We start from the raw sequence: 18,040 nt of genomic DNA on the forward strand, positions 1-18,040 counted from the left end.
GACTTAAAACTGTGATAGACATAGAAGTTCACTTGAGTTTGCTTATTTAGAAAGCACATTTCAAGTATTCAGTTTTTATTAGAACTAAGTGATAAGTAGTTTTTGCTCTTCTTTAATATACAATTGTGATGCATCATAAAACTTGCCCTTTTGATTGATGTCTAAGCCATTGAACTTGCTTGAACAAATTTGGAAATAATTTTCATCTACTTTCTCTGATGCATTTTTTTCTCCCTTTAATTACCATTTTCTTTTGTAGTTAAAAAAATGGAATTGTGAAAGAAATTTTCTTGTACTAGAAAGATTATTTATTTTTGAAGGTGTTTCCCAAGCAGAGATTCTTTTTAAAATTATATTTTAAATATTTTTATATATTTTTTAGGATTGAAATAGCTTGTCTGTGTCATTTAACAGAAAAAATGTCATAATTTATATCCCACAATATATGGTTGTTTAGAAATGTTTGTCTTGTTAACATTTCCTAGTTTTTTTTTTTTAAATATTTTCTTTGAGTTTTCAAAATTTAGATTATTTTTTATTTTTTTAAATTTAGATAATTTTATAATCACACTTGTTAAGAGTAATCCATGAATCCTTAAGCAAAGTAATGCCTATTTGTGAAGAAATGTTCAATTTCTATTCTTCCTCTGTTTTTCTGGAAGAAATTTTTTTGCCTTCAATTTCTTGACCCTCCTGCAGAAGATGAATGTTAGATAAAATCCAGAACATCCTTTTATAATAAAGTGAATTCATACTGTGGTAATCAACAGAAAAACCAGTTCTTCACATTGAGATCCTTTGATGCCTAAAGATAAACTTGGTTTTATTTGGTTCTGATTCCTTCAGAATTCTTTTTTAGAGACCTAAGATAATTTTTCTTTAAGATAGTCACTCATTAAATAACTTCCCCAAAATAAAGAAAGCTGAGTTTCTGTAAACTGAAATAGTATACATTAAAATTAGTATATTATAAAATTGAATTCAAATGGTTCAGAATATATTAATTATACTGGAATATCACAGAATTTGGAGTGATAGATATAAACACTAAGGTTGTGACATTAGAAGCACTCAAAATCTGTAATGTACATATGAAACTGGGATGTAATATGTAATATGAAACCTGGATGTAAAATACTGCACTATTGTTAGAATGAAATTTTAGGTGCTTCTCTTCACTTCCCTTGCCTCTTTCTCCTTTTAAAAAAAGTTGGAACATAAGAGAACTTCATAGCAACATATTTGCCCTTTCCCAAATCCAGGACTTTGAAGAAGCATGAATAGTCCTCTTTTTTTTATAACTCTTCTTTGTGATATATAGAAAGTTTGTATAATTAAAAAAAACTACAAAGCTAAAGATTATTATTATTTATGAAATGATTTTTTTATATTGTTACTTTGTCTTTTGTATACACATTTTAAACTCTAGTAAAGTGAAAAATATGTAAATCAGGTATCCAAATTCATTTGGAGTTATACTCTCAACCAAAGTACAGTTGTCAAGAATAACTTCCATGTTGTGGATTTTATTTTGTTTACTTGTCTTGCTACTTTTTAAAACAATTTCATTCATTGCTACTTGCTAAGGGTAGATATGAGGGATGATTGAAACCATAGACTTGGGGAAAGGGGGATTGAGTTGATGTGGACACTTTACATAAATTCACAATGGAAAAGGAAGCACAAAAACACAACTAAAGAAATTGCTTTTGGACTTAACGCATTTTCTTTATCTCAATAATGAAATTTGCATTAAATTTTATTTACTAATTTCTGCTTGCATCCATTTTGCCATCATTTAATTTTAAGGTTAGTGAGTAATTTTTTTCACTCTTAATTCCTCATTCATTTGGAAGTAGTTAATGAGAATGCTCATGTTCTCGGCAACTCTCTAAGGCACTGTTCTAATATTACTTGTAATCTAAAGTGTTTAATAGATGGCACTAGATACTTGTTTAAATAGAAGATTGTAATATTTGCAAAATAAACTAGATATCATGCTATCAATAATATCATGGAAGACAAATTTATAAATTACCTAGCCATGAAGGTTTATTCAAACTAAGTACAGGATCAATCTGTCAAGTTTTCTTTCTGCTGTGGAGAATGACTGGATTCTCAAAGGCTTTGTTAGAGTATACTATGGTAGGTTCTAATTAGGAGGAAGAGGTTTTGAAGTAGAGGACCAACTATGACCTTGGATATTAAAGAATTACTTTTTACCGAGTTAACAGAAACAGAGTCTTGGCCATAAAGTGAAGAATTTCATCCACAACTATTAAGACTATCTTCTACTAAGATATGGAAGAGTTGTCTTCTGAACTTGTAGAGGATACAGCCATATCAATGAAATCATGGATTATTGAAGTGGAGAATTAAAAGATTTTTAGACGTATTTTAGAACTGGAGATAATCTTAATCCACACCTTTTACTTTATAAACAGACCCTTGGACGGTAAATTCCTTGCTCAAGGTCACATGGGTAATAACATGGAAGATCTGGAATCCAAGGTCTTTTCTGAAACATTGATGTTCATTTGGATTTCATTTCAACATCAAACACCATTTTGAAAACCTTAGAAATTTTGTCCATAATGTACTAACCACCAAAGAACTTGAATTCAGTTTGGATGTGGCCATTTAAATTTTGAAGTTATACACATCTGATTTTGGATGTAGGGACAGCCAAGACCATACCAAGCTTCCTTTAACAGGGAAGAGATTTATCTTTCGACCAAGTGATGAATTAGAAATATAGGGTTATCATTTGGAAAAAGAAATCACCTTCATGGACCCCTGAGCCAGAAAAGAACTTATATTTAAAAAAAATAACTTTCTTGGCTTTTTTTTGGGGGGGGAGGTGGCTTGGAAAAAAGACAATGGTAGATAAAATTAGGACATCAGAATCCAATTCCTAGATTGATTATTTTGTATTTTTTTGAGAAACCAGTGGTTTGAGTTATATCCTCAGTCTTATGGAGGGAATATTTTTAGTTTCTGATTATATTTATTTTTGATATGAATCCCAAAGAACATTGAACACCATACTTTGTTTCCAAATACGTAGCTTTATGAAGATAATATGAAGGCTCAAGATGAGCTATTGCAACAAATTTTAGGAATAATAAAAATAATGAAAGTATATAACTTCTACTCAGCAGTTCTGTAGAGAATAAATCCAACTGAATATTCTTTTTTTTTTCCAAGATATTGTTAAATTCCAAAACTTAAAAGATGTTCTTGGTAATAAGGATGAAGATGATAATGTGTTAGAGAGGAACAGGAAAAAATATTTCTGAGTATTAATAAATACTGAATAGTACCAAATATTTAAAAGTAAATGACTGTAGAGTCTACTGTAGATGACTAGAATATGCAGAAGGGTTTTTGTGGGACCTAGTGTATCACTGATGATTAAAATTAAGGTTTAATGCTTGTTATTATCCTCTAGTTATAACTTATAGTTATGCTATAGATGAGTTTATTTTTTTTAAATGCCATAGTAGGGTTTGGAAGCAGCACAAGTTTACTCTGGTGTTTTAAAAGAAGGTATGTTCTTGCACATTGGGGTTAAGCAGTTTGATGATGAAGTGCCTTCCCCTGCTAAAATGGTCCAGAGATAGAATTAAAGAGGCATAATTTTAGGCTTATAATGAATTTGGCTAAAACCATGATGTAACGTCTTACCTGGTTAACCAATATTACCCAGTATTGGTCTGGGGAGAAAACTGCAAGTCTTTATTTTTATTTTCTAAGTTGTTCAAAATTGAATGTAAGTAACAATTTGTTATGTGTAAACCTAAGAAGACTCTATTTTCAAATAATTAAACCTTAATTGTGACTACCCCCCAAAATCTCTTTAAATCATTACTATTTTAGTTTCTATTTAGTCCATAGGATTTGGGATTATTTCTGAGATAGAATTTGTTTAATGCATAATAGATCCTACTTTTGAATTATTAAGTGAATTTAAATTTTTCTGACAGTTGATCAAAGGACAGGTTTTTTTTTAGCTTTCGGAAGTGAGAAAAAAGGCAGTGTTTTTAAAAGCTAAATAATTTCTAATCATAATTACTGAAAATAGGTGGTATTAGAAATGAACTAGTAGCTGATTTAAGATTAGTTAGGATAATTTTGAAATAATACTTCAATCACTTGTCACTTGTCAATCCTAAATCCCTGTTAATTTTTGAAGTAATTTGTGGACTCAGTAATTGTGAACTTGATTGTCCTGTAGTTTGAAGAATGTCTAAGTTCAGATCCATATGATTTTGTGAACAAATTCTGTTGCAAACTGGAATCTTGAATGCCTTGAATGAGAGTTGATCATGTCAATGAGTTATACATATGCAAATACCCATTTTTTTCAACATAAAGACAGTGTTGATGTTCAAACAAAATGATGAAATTAGTGTTCTATAATGGTTTCTTTGTAGGCTTTCTGTTTATAAATTCAGTTGTTAAAATTTATATTTCTCTAAAATGAGTAAGAAAAGAACTGTGTGTGCACACATGTGTGCAGTCATCAAATACCAGAAAACATGGTACATGTCAACAGTTTGAAAAACTTGAACTTTCTAAGAAATTTTGAGTTATTAGGTAAAATGTAATGAAAGTATTTTTTGGAGTAACATTATTTTGAACTAGTTTAAAAATTTATTTGAGAGTAAATTTTAAACCCTTTATTAATTGGAAGGTTTTCTTTCCAGGTTTATGGTTGGCTGCGGGAGATGTGATGACTGGTTTCATGGAGATTGTGTAGGGTTAAGCCTTTCACAAGCACAGCAAATGGGAGAAGAAGACAAAGAATATGTATGTGTGAAATGTTGTGCTGAAGAAGATAAAAAGAGTGAAACTTTGGATTCAGAAATTTTGGAAAACCAAGCTAAAATTGAAGTTCATAGAGAAGATAAAACAATGGATTGTGAAAAACTTGGTTTATCAAGACAGGCATCTACAAATGAAAAAAATAAGCATGTAGATGATACATCAAAGCACAAGGTCAAAATTTTAAGACGGGTAAGATTTCTTTAAGTTAAAAAAATTTTTTTCCCTAGTAACCAGCATTTATTTTTCTCTTCCACCTCTCCTGCACCACCCCATTAATAAAAGAAAAATAAAATTTAACAAATTTTCAAGGTTAAACAAGCTAAAAAAATCATCATATTGGCAATGTCCAAAAAATGTGACAGATCAAATTCTATTTAATCTTTATATTTAGCTACTGTTAGGATTTTGCTTTATATAAGAATTATTAAAGTGAGAATTCACTCTCAATTTGGACACTGGCATTTTAAGGTTTCTTTTTATACAGATAGTGTTTTATCTGGAGTTGTGATTACATTAATTGATAAAAATAAATTACTTTGAGAAAGCTAGCAAAGTAAATCAGCATCTCTTCTGTTAAATTTATAGTTTTATGAGTTGCGCAAACTGCTTAAAATATATTAGTGTTAAACAACCATACTTGATGGGTGGAAACTGAACTCAAGTGTTCCTACCTCTTAGTTTGCTTTTTAAGTTACTACTGGCATTATTTCATGTATAGATAATTTTAACTACCTTTGTATTAAGAAAGACTTCCTGTCTTCAAAGGATGTGGTTATGACTTTGACTTTATTGCTTTTGTATATTTTAATATTTTCCTTGCTTTTTTTCTGCATGATCTGTTAGATGTATAATTCTAAAACCCTTGCATCTTGCTAATAAGGTTAAAATAAAGATAAATCTATTCATTTTACAGAAAATATCCTCCTTCCATTGACAGGTATTTTTTACCCAACTTAGCATTATTTTTCTTAAACTGAAGATTTTCCCCCCTTGGGAATAGCAATCTTGTGTAGGAAAAATAATTCTATTTTCTCTGAGCCTCTTCAGTTTCTTCTAGTGAAATAATTGGTTTTGTTTTTGGGTTTTAGCAAATCCCTCTGCTCTTCCTCTCTCTTGTCCCTGATGCCCTCTATCACCTCTTTCTCTTTTCCTCTTTTCCCTTTCCCTTAGCAAGGCTACATCTTTACTTTTTCTTCTTCACCTATACCCTTCTGGTTTACCTTCATTATTATTTTGAAATTTTCTGTGATTTTTATTTTCTTTGTTTTATTGATGCCCTTTGACTTTATATCACAGTTATTTCTGAAATATTCCCCTTCCCCCACCCAAACTTTTAATTGAGAAAAACAATTAAGCAAAAACTTAGGAAAATGACCATATATTAAAGTATATACTATTTTTTCCTAGTCATTCAGTCACTAAGCATTTATTAAATGCTTACTGTATGCCACATACTGTAAGAATATTTCCCTGCCTGTAGGAGCATTTTTCATTATTTTTTTGAATAATCATTTATTTTTCAAGTAGAATTCAGTTTCATTTCATTTATCTTTTTATTCTGTATTTTGTATTCAATGTGTATATATATTTTTTGTGTGTGTGGAGGTATCTCCCTTTATTGAGTTCATATAAATCTTTTCATTTTTCTCTTGTTTCTTTTTGGATAATAATCTCCCATTAAAGTTATATTATCTCTTCCAGTTATTTCCCAATTTGTTGCTACTTTTGATGCCCAGAGAAGTGCTATTAAAACATTTTTAGACCATTTATAGCTTTGATTAACATAGATTTTCGTATTGGATTGGTTTTGTCAAATGAAATGTGAACATTTGACTATTTTATTAGAAAATGATTTTTTGTTAATATGTATATTTTTAAAATTCCCTTTATACCTTAAATAGAAGACCGTTTTGCTGGTGACATTTGAAGCAAATGTTTCCCTAGTGTGTAGTTTCTCTTATTCTACCTTCAGTGATTTGATTTATGCAGAAATTTTATAATTGATATAATTGATATTTATCTTCTGTTCTTTTGTTAATTTTCCTTCTATTTTTGTATATATATCAATTCATTATAATTTTAAAAAATTATTGTTGGACCTGGCTCATATAGGAATATATTTAACCTAGTTGTACATGTAAAACCTAAATCAGATTTCTTGCTGTGAAAGGTAAGGGGAAGGCAAGGGAGGGAGAAAAATATAGAATTCAAAATCTTACAAAAAGTGACTTGAAAATTATCTTTACATGTAATTTAAAAAAAATTCTTGCTGAATATTTATTTTGAACTTGTATATTGTTTGGTTCATAAAATTAGAATCATCAATGTGAAAGGGGTTTCAGAACAACAGGCATTGTTGATGGGACTATGAACTAACTATGAAATAGTTATTATTCTACTATTTGCAATTTTGTAAGCAAGGTGACTAATTTTTGCCAGTGTGTCCTCTAGTTTTCTCAGTAGCTCTTGTTAAAAAGGCAGACTGATTATGCTATGTAACCCTCTGTGCTTTTTCTTATTATCTTACTATCTTTAGACCTTTTGTTCCTTCAAATGAATTTTGTTATTTTTTGTTTTTATATTTTAGCTTAATTTCAAATTAAATATGTAAGTAGTTTGTTTTGTTTTACTTGTTTTTGTAAAGGAGATACATAGTATAAGTTGCTTGGTTACCTGTATCTCCTACAGGAGGCAAGGGAAACTTGATCTTTTACTCTTTTTTGATGTTTTTGCCTAGAGAAGGGGCTTCACAATCCTTACTTGAATGTATGTATGAATTTTCTACCTGGTTATTATTATTTTTTCAAAGATAACTTTTACTTTAATTTTTCCCAGTTAATAAGATGTTTATTTTCTCTTCTTCATAATTCCTTTTTCCCATTGAAAAAGACATTTTTTTTTAAACCTTATAGTCAATATGAATAACCAAGGAAAACAATCCTACTTTGCCTGTGTTCAAATACTGTATGGCTCATTCTGCCTGTTATGTATATCAACTCTAAGCAGATGGGGAACATGAGCTATAATTTGTCCTTCGGAATTGAGCAAGGTTCTTGAATCTCCCAGCATAGTTTTATCTTTACATGTTATTATTAAAGTAATTCTTTTCCTAGTGTTGTATATTTCATTCTTCATACAAGGTTTTACAAAAACTAGGTTTCTTAAGTTTCTCTGAAGCCATCCTTTCATTATTTCTTATAACTCAAGAATGGTCCTTTACATTTCTATCCCTTAATCTGTTCTACCATTCCTCAATTTCTGGGTGTTCTTTGCCACTGTAATAATTTTCATTGTTAATTTGTTTCATTTGTGTCCAACTCTGTCATCCCATTTGGGATTCTCTTGGCAAAGATACTGGAGTAGTTTGTCACTTCCTTCTCTACCTATTTTTTTTTTTTTTTACAGATGAGAAACTGAGACAAACCAGGTTAAGTGACTTACCCAGGATCACACACACAACAAGTGTCTGAGATCATATTTGAACTCAGGAAGATGAGTCTTCCTGACTCCAGGGCATATATTCTAACCACTGCACTTGTGGTTATTAAGTGTTATAATTGTGAAATGTTAAAAAAAAAGGATTTTTTTTTAAGGTTTTTGCAAGTCAAACAGGGTTAAAGTGGCTTGCTCAAGGCCACACACAGCTAGGTAATTAAGTGTCTGAGGCCAAATCTGAACTCAGGTACTCCTGACTCCAGGGCTGGGGCTCTATCCACTGCGCCACCTAACCACCCCCCCAAAAAATCTTTTTTTTTTTTAACAGATGGATCTTTTTTCATTTCTCATCTCTGTGGGTTCTAGATCTAGGAGAGATATTACTGAATCAAAGATGTACAGTCTGATGATTTAGGACCTAGGTTTAGTTTCAGATTGCTATACAGAATTGCTACACTAATTCACAGTTATATATGTGGTTATTTTTTTTTTTTTTAGTGTGTAAAAATCTGATAGCAGATTTTGGGTGGGGTGGGAAAGAAAGAAATAATTTTGCAAAATCTATGGGTAAATGAGAACTGAATGTACTGCATAAACTTTTCTTTTTTGAAGACTTGATATTTTAAAATAGTTTTGTGCTTTTACGGTTTTTTCACAAATTAATTTATTTTTAAACAATTTGGCTCAACTTTTAGGTATATTTTCTTCTTTCTCTTTTGACTAGAACTGTGATTTTTATTGGCATAAGGAGCTCCTGTTGAGTTAGTTTCCTCTTAGCTGTGCAAATCTTCTGTGGCTTTATGGTCTTACAGATTTGCTGGTCAGAGGTGATTCTTCCTGATTCCAAGACCCTCTCAGTCCATTATGCTACGATGACCTCAGTTTGTTTTTTCATTGAATGGAATAAAATTAATTGAATTAAATATATTTCCAGGAATCTGGTGATGTTAAAAATTCATCAGAATATAGAGATTCTGAGATTAAAAAATGGCAACTGGCTCCTCTTCGAAAGATAGGACAAACAATTTTACCCCGGAGATCTTCAGAAGAGAAAAATGAAAAGATTACAAAAGAATCTACAACTGTTTTTTGCACAGGTGAAAAGACTGCAAAATCAGGTATGGAATCTGACAGAAAATTTTCCATTGTATATTTCATGATATATGTTGCTGCCTAGAACATTTGGAAAAGTTCTTTAGTTCTAAAAATGTCTTGTATTTCTTTAGCAGTTATAATAGAAATCTTTTTTCCATAAATAATACTTCCTGAAACTATAACTCATTGTTTATATATCTTTACTAATTTAATACAGTGAAATATTAGTGCAGTTAAGGAAATTTACATTTCTTTAAGGGTCTACTTTCAAGGTTTATTCTGCCCTGGTTTGCAAACATTAGTAGATTTTTATGTGCCAGGCAAATAAAAACGTAAAAAAGATAAGAATTAAACAGTCCTTGACTGAAAAGAGTATCTATTTTGTTAGGGTAGGTATAACCATATGTTGGAGGGATTCTTTTCTTTTTTTTTTTTATTTTTCAAGTCAGTGGGATTAAATGACTTTCCCAAGGTCACACAGTTAAGTATTAGTGTTTGAGGCCAGATTTAAAAGGAGTTCTGTTGTGTCATGAACTTCTTTGGCAAGTGTTTATTTCTGGACCCCTTCTTAGAATAATGATTTTAAAATATAAAGTATATAGAATTACAATGGAATAGTGAAATATAGTTACCACAATAATAGGAAAAAAAATTCAAGAATCTCAAAATAAGAACTCTTGATAAAAGCAAGTAGATACTGGGTGAGGGGATTCCTAGGACAGAGAGGAGGGAAGGTTGAATCTGAGTACTGAACAAAAAAGTCTAGAGTTCTGAGAGGTATGGGGAAAAATACATGCTAGGAGCAAAGGTAGAGATGTGGTAATTGCAGTGCTATCTATGAAGTCTAATAGGAATATATGATTGACTGGACTATGGAATTTCTAAAGAAGTATAATGTATAAGAAGATTAGAAATGTAAAATGTAAATAATTTTAGTTGCCAAACAGTTTATGTTTGATCCCAGAGATAATAGGAAACCACTGGAATAGAGGAGTGACATGGTTAGACCTGTACTTTAGATGTATCACTTTGGCAATTTATCTTGAGAAAGGATTGTGGTGGAGTGATACTTTTAACAAAAAGACTAATTAGATCTCTGTTGCAATAGTCTAGGTGAGAAGAGATGGTGACCTGAATTGTAATGGTTGATGTATAGTTGGATAGAAGGAAATGGATACATTAGATGTTGTGGAGATAGATTTGACAAGTGTTTCCAGTGGGCACCTAGAGATTAGTATTGAATACATAAGTCTGGGGGTCATTTTGATGATAAATAAAATTTTTTTTTAAATTTAAGGCAATGGGGTTAAGTGACTTGTCCAAGGTCACACAGCTAGGCAATTATTAAGTGTCTGAGGCTGGGTTTGAACTCAGATTCTCCTGACTTCAGGGCCGGTGCTCTATCCACTAGTTGCCCTGTGATGATAAATAAATTTACTAGAGATGATGTGTACATCCAGAGAAGATTAGAGATAGAGAAATGGCACCCAGGACAGGATAGTGCTTCAGAATACATCCATAGTTTGGGGAAATAACACAACTGTTAATCTAGCAGTAGAGAAGAGAAAGTTTGCGTAGAGATAGGAGAACCAAGAAAGCAGTGTTGTAAAAATGGAAAGAGGAGGTGGTCATCAATGTCAAATATGTTAAGACATTAAAAAACTTATTGGAAAAAAAAATGTTTGTCTCCTATTTTAAATTCAGGTTGTGGTCTAGAGTTTATTCCAAATCTTTTATTATATTCTAAAAGAAATTATTTCATTAGTGCAATTAAATATCCTATTTTTGATGTGTTGCATCTAATAATTCTCATAACAGACAACACCATTTGATAGCTGCTATTTATTACTTGTTTATATCACAGAACTAGTGACAGAGCATATTCTAGAAACCAATCCTTTTCTTTTTTCAGTTTTTTTCCCCCATTTTTCTAAACTTTTATATTTATGTTTATGATGGGAGACAAGAAATTACAGCAAATATATTATGGCTATTGTTGGTGCTAGACAATGACAGCCCTTAAGTTTATCTAAGAAATGCCTTAGCCTAGGAATCATTTGTGAAATACTGACATACCTTTAGAAATGTTTATGGTCTTTAATCAGTATAAATATTTTTAATGAAATTATAGCTACTTGCTTAAAATTAACAAATTATTGAACCTTAATAAAATAGATCAACAATAGGTAAAATTCTATTCAATTAATTTGCTAATTCTTCCCTTTTGGTTGTTTGGTCTTTAAATTTTGTTGTGTATATTATATTCTTCCTGGCTATTCCTTCTAGTAATGCAGATCACAACTGATCTACACCTTCTTATCATGTGATATTTTGCATTTTGGGTTTGAATATCCTTTTTGGAGGAGGGTAGGTAGTTGAGAGCTCTATCCTGTATTCTGGAGACTTAGCTTCTAAATCTCTTGTCACATAGCTTGTTATATATTATGTTTCATTCATGCTATATGATTGGCCCATCTTTTTGTCTTATTATATACATCACATTTGAGATCCATTATACAATTTATAATATATTATAGGCTACTCAGAAATGTGATGTGCCTCTCCATTGTTCTTTGAACATCCTTCAACTTTAATTCTTCCAGAGAATATTATTTCGTGATTCTCAGTCTCATCACAATATAATGATATTAAAAATATCAATGGACTTAAGTAGTATGTTCAAGATGTGATGGATCAGTAACTTACATTGAACCCATTTATGAGCCATACAGAATATGTTCAAACATTTAATTAATTCACTCCTAAAAAGCTCCTTGCCTGAGGTTGCTGTGGCAACACCAGACCAAATTATTTTTTGAAGTGAACATTCTCCATCCTTGGTTTAGACGATAGGCATTTTTTTCTACTTGTAATTTTTTTTTCTTTATAGACTGTTTTCTTTCTACTTCTGTCTATACCTGGAATACTCTCTTTCTATACCTATACCTGGACATTTCCCATCTCTGGTCTAGACAATAGGCATTTTTTTCCACTTATAATTTTTTTCTTTATAATTAGACTTCTTTTTTATACTTCTGTCTCTATACCTGGAATACTCTTCTTCCATTCTTATACCTACTAGATTCTCTAGTTTACTCAAAGTCTCAGCTTTTCTCCCATAAATTAGAGGAATATTGTCCTGGTTCCCTTTCATGCTAATTCTTTTCCAAAATTGCCTTTTATTTGATTTGTATGTAACTTGAATTTATTTCTCTTATGTCTATGTTTTCCTCCCCCATTAGAATGTAAATTCATTTAAATCTGGGACTGTTTAATTTTTGTCTTTATATACCCAGCACTTACCACAGTAATTGACACAAAAAATGATTATTGGATTTTGGAGTGATTGTGAGTCCTTTTTAGAAGGCTTTGCAGTGTTTGAAGATAGATGTGATTAGCACAGTAAACATTTTTACACGCAATAAATGCGTAAAAACCTTTATTTGATAAATTTCTCTGTGTGTGTGTGTGTATGCATGTACACAAATGTATTTTATGGTTAATTGAAGTAAAAGGTAATTCTCTTGTATTTGTAGAGTTTGACAGTTGAGCCCATGGGAACCTTGGGATCACTGAATAAGATACACAGTTTAAAGTTGTTCAAAAACCCTGTGGGTTTATTAAATGCATTAGTAAATGAAATTGAACTACTGCAGAGCTCTCACTAAAATAGCAAATCAAAATATATTGTCTATTGTTTCAACAAAAACTTTTAAAAGAAAGGTTGGACAGCCCTTGTTTAAAGCACAGAGAAAAGATTATTTAGGAGAATCTCAGAACCTATGGGGACCCTCATAGCTAGTGGGCATGACATTGATGGAGAATTAGTAGAGGAGCAGTTAGACAAATAGCGGATCACAGCATCATGAAAACCTAGAAAGTATCCAGAAGGAGTCTCAGTCAATAAGCACTTATTAAAATGCATTTATGCCAGGCACTGTGCTAAGCTATGGAGAATACAAAGAAAGGTAAAAGATAATCATTGGTCTTAAGAAACTCATGCTTTAAAGGGAGAGACATGAGAACAATGTACAAGCAAGTGATATTTAAGATAAATTGGAACTGATCAACAGTGGAAAGGCCCTAGAATTAGAGGGGATTTGGAAAGGCTTCATATACAAAGTGGGATTTTGGTTGGAATTTCAAGAAAGCCAGGAGGTGGCAGTTCCATGCATTAGGGATAACCAGTAAAAATGCAGAGTTTGGAAATGAGATGTGTTGTTGAAGTAATATGTAATGCAAGGACGCCAGAATTACTGGATCACAGAGTATATGCCCCATTTTGTGTGTGTGTGTGTGTGGGGGGGGAGTGAGTGTAAGAAGACTGGAAAAAGGTGTGTCTGTAGCATGTTATATTTTGATCCTTTATGGTATTGGTCAGTGACTTGTGTGGGAAGCACACAAACCTAGTAGTAGGCTATTGTAATAGACCATTTGTGTGTTATTGAAGGCCTATATCAAAGCCTGGGGCAGAACAGAGAAAAACTCCTCTTCAAGAGTATGTTAATGAAGGTAAAATCAACAGACTTGGGCAACAAATTGACAACAAACTTTAATTTCTGAAACACATTAGAATTAGCTTATAAACAGAAAATAGAATTCTTTATTCCTAGTTCACAGAGATAGACAATTTTGATGAGTAAAAATGTGATCTGAATAGAGAAATGCTAAAAAGATGCTAAAAGAGAAGTTACTGTGGGGAAGTTGCAATAGATTCTCTTGGGAAGTTATTGCTGCAGTGATGGCCCAGGTGAAGTTAGATGACAAATTTGTAGTAGACCCAGACAAATTTTTTGGTGTATTTTGTTTAGCAGGGGTTAGCTAGGGATGGGTATGACTGTCCAAGGGTGGGGTTTGACAATGCAAAGGATGTAAAAAATGAATGAAGTTGAATTGGTAGGGGTAAGATCTGAGAAAGTGCTAAAAAATGTAGGAATTTGAGGTTATGATGAGGACAAAAACAGGTTTTAGGGGAGGAGTGAGGTATTGGGTATTATATTTTCATATGATTTTGTCTCAGCGTTAAATGTAATAAACCCATTATTAAGGATTATTTAATGTTTCAGTACTTGTATCACCTGAGTCTAGCAGTATGCCTGATTTATTTATAATAATTACTTAATAAATAGTGACTGTCTCAAAAAAGAGTTCCCTATTCAGTCTAAAATGTTTTATGGTTGTTTAGCTCTACCTCCCTGACTTGGTGATTTAAACCAATTAATTTTACATCTAATTACTCTGAATTGAAAGTTGACTTATGTTTTTATTGAATTTCAAGTAAAAATGAACCAATTATTCTACCCTGCCTCATCCCCATATAAATAAAATCTACAAGATCATAATTCATTTCAATTTTGTGTTTTAAAATTTTTTTTAATTAGATACCAAAATAAGAGTTTTCTATATATACACACACACACAGTAAGTTATTGAAGGCTTCCAAATGTAACCATTAATCTACTTGAAAATGTTTGCATTTTAGAAAATTATTTAATTTTCCATTTTTTCGGAATTGTCCTCCTTGTCTTTGCTTCCTTCTAAGCTTCCTCCTTTTTATTTAAAAAAAATTCAGTGACCCTTATTTCTTTTCTTCCTCCTCCACTTTCAGTTAAGTTTTATTGAAACAAAAGGGGGGGCGTGGTGAATTGTCATAAATAAACTATCAGGCAAACCAAATTATTTAAGAAGGCCATGGCCAAAAGTGTATCTCTGCACATTGTTTCTATGACCACTCTATTTGGAGATGAGTAACATGCTTCATTATAAGTCTTGGATTTGAAACTATTTGAGCATTACTTTGATAAGATTTCTTAAATAGTACAAAGTCTTTAAAACATTGCTCTTGTACAAACTGTTCTTCTGGCTATGTTTACTTCTCTCTGCATCAATTCATACTTCCTGAAGTGTGAATACATACAACTGAAATTGTTTTGTCATTTTCTTATAGTACAATAATATTCCATTATGTTCATATAACAGAGCTTGTTCAGCCATTCCTCTGCTGTCTAAGAGGCAATCTATTAGAATTCTTTTTTTAATTCTCCCCTTTAGGTTAGGGAGTATTGTTTTGTAGTATTTCTTCACCAAACTTAGTGTATGTTTTCAACTTTTCTTTATCTATTTAAATTGAGTGAGGTTCATCTGATTTGTGGTTTGATTGTGTCTCTTTGTGATTCCATTTGAGGTTTTCTTGGCAAAGATATTGGAATAGTTTGCCATTTACTTTCCTAGCTCATTTTACAAATGAGGAAACTGAAACAAATAGGGTTAAATGACTTGCTGGGGTCACCTAGCTAGTAAGTTTGTGAGGACAGATTTGATCTCAAGAAAATGAAATCTTCCTGACTAGGCTTTTGTGGCTTAATCTATCTAGCTGTTACAAGATCATCAGTATGTATATACTAGTATGTATATTCTTCTCACCCTACACTAATGAGAAATAGCAAGTTCAGCCCCCCCCCCTTCCCTTCTCTTTTCCCTCTTTAGAGGTCCCAGAAACTCTTTTTCTTGTTTCACTGCCTTATTACTCTTTAAAAGACTTAAAGATTCAGAAAGGACATTTGTTACTTCTCTCCTATTAGAATAACTGTGGTCCACTGAGAATATATAGTTCTTTCTAATTGCTCAGGAGAATTTTCCTTTCTTGTTTTCCTCTGCTCTTTGTGTTCAAAGTTTCTGTTTAACTCTGGTGTAGTCATCAGAAATGCTTTAAAACCATGTGTTGGGTGTTTAGGTGCCACAGTGGGTAGAGCACCAGCCCTGGAGTCAGGAGTACCTGAGTTCAAGTCTGGCCTCAGACACTTAATAATCATTTAGCTGTGTGGCCTTGGGCAGGCCACTTAACCCTATTTGTCTTGCAAAAACCTAAAAAAAAAAAGAAAAAGGAAAAAAACCCTCTATTCCATGAACAGTTCCATTCCCCATTCTCTGTACCAATTAGTATTCTGCTCTGTTGTGATTGGTAAGTTTTAAATGATAAAATAATAACAATTGTGATTATGATGAGCATTTATATAGCTACAATATAATGTCTTTTTATCCTCCCAGCTAGATTCTTTTATTATAAAGAAATCAGAGGCTAAATGATAATGCTTAGGGGTCACACTGACTATAATTATTCAGAGCAGTTATTTTCCTGACAAGTTCAGTGCTCTCTATTCAGTGCATCACCTTGGTGCCAAATTATTCTTGGAAGAAATTTCACTTGAGAATCTTTCCCAGATTATTTAACATATATTATATGCAAGTATATATATATGACATTGTCATTATGTTTAATGTCATTGTGGATTATTCACTAAGACTTTCAAGATGCTATTCAACTCTGGTCTCTTCATCCCCTCACTTTCAATTCACTTTTAGAGAAAGAAAAGCAAGGGTCTTGGAGAAAGAATGTATAATTCTTATATTCAGGGACTTGTTTCTTTTATATTTAGCATTGCATATAGCAGATGCCTAATAAATGTTTGTTGAGTTGAAGTGAGGTGTTCATTCATAAATTATAAAAGTGATTTATTTTCTCAGGGAAACTAAATTCCTCTTGGGAGGCTACTGGTATCATAGTAGATAGACCTCCAGGCTGAGTTCTAGAGGAAGAAATTTCAAGTCTTTATCCTCAGATACTTATTGACTGCATAGCCTTAGGCAAGTCTTAACCTTCTGTTTGTCCCAATTTCCATAACTCTTAAAATTAGGACTGTAATTGTAGCCACCTTGAAGGGTTATTGGGAGGATCAAATGAGATAATACTTAAATATTTTAATATCTTCTGGAATTGAAAACATAGTATAGTTTTAAAATCCTGGGTTAGTTCATAATGATTTTGCTTTGAATTTGCCATGATGAATGTGATCATTAATTTTTCATTCATTTAACAGTTACTTCTGGGCATAGAAAAGTAGGCAACATTTGACCCCTACACTCATCTGAACTGGTTAAAGAGGGGGACACTGGATACAGACTTTGGATAAAGAAATATATCTTAAACAACAGAGAAAAGGGTTAAGTGAAAAGTAGTGTGTTGAGTAAGAAAGCAGGGCAGATTAAGGGAACCATTAATGGGAAGCACAGTGGTGTTAGAGTGAGGAGAGAAGAGTACAATATAATGAAGTAGAAACCAGAATTCATCCCATACTAATAACAAGAAATACAGTTGAAATTAGAAAGCTACATGAAGTTAAAGGGTTTGGAGCAGGATCAATTAATTATGCTTTAGGGGCACCTAGGTGGCACAGTGTATTGATAAAGCACTGGTCCTGGATTCAGGAGGACCTGAGTTCAATTACCTAGCTGTGTGATCTTGGGCAAATCACTTAACCCCATTGCCTTGCAAACCAAACCAAACAAAAAAAAAAATTATGCTTTAGATGAAGTAAAAAAAGTTGGGGCTAACAATCAGTATCTTGGACAAAGCAGAAATAGACCTAATTAAAAGATAAACAGGAGAACCACATTTGTCTTAAAGATGCCGTAGACAGTGAAATGACATCAAAATAAAGCACAAAAGGGCATAGCATTTAAAGTCTTAAAGGAAAAGTTCAATGTTATAGGAGGAAGTAGAGAGTAAAATCTCAATTTTACTATGGGTACTTCAATTTATTCCTTTCAGACCTAACTAGATACAGTAAATAAAGAAAAAAATGAGAAAGAAGTTTAAGGACCTAAATAGAATTTTTAGAAA

The 18,040-nt window shown here is 32.0% G+C and overlaps 1 protein-coding gene across 3 annotated transcripts in view; it reads left to right on the forward strand.

Moving 5' to 3' along the window:
* PHF3 (PHD finger protein 3) overlaps positions 1-18,040 on the forward strand; it is a 112,613-nt gene that overhangs the window by 61,666 nt on the left and 32,907 nt on the right. For all 3 annotated transcript variants that reach the window (XM_074237291.1, XM_074237292.1, XM_074237290.1), the window contains 2 exons: positions 4,710-5,019; positions 9,200-9,383. In XM_074237291.1, coding sequence (XP_074093392.1) covers positions 4,710-5,019; positions 9,200-9,383 — 494 coding nt within the window. The remainder of the gene's footprint in view (positions 1-4,709; positions 5,020-9,199; positions 9,384-18,040) is intronic.

This window comes from Macrotis lagotis, chromosome 5 (assembly GCF_037893015.1).
Source record: "Macrotis lagotis isolate mMagLag1 chromosome 5, bilby.v1.9.chrom.fasta, whole genome shotgun sequence".
Lineage (NCBI taxonomy): Eukaryota > Metazoa > Chordata > Mammalia > Peramelemorphia > Peramelidae > Macrotis > Macrotis lagotis.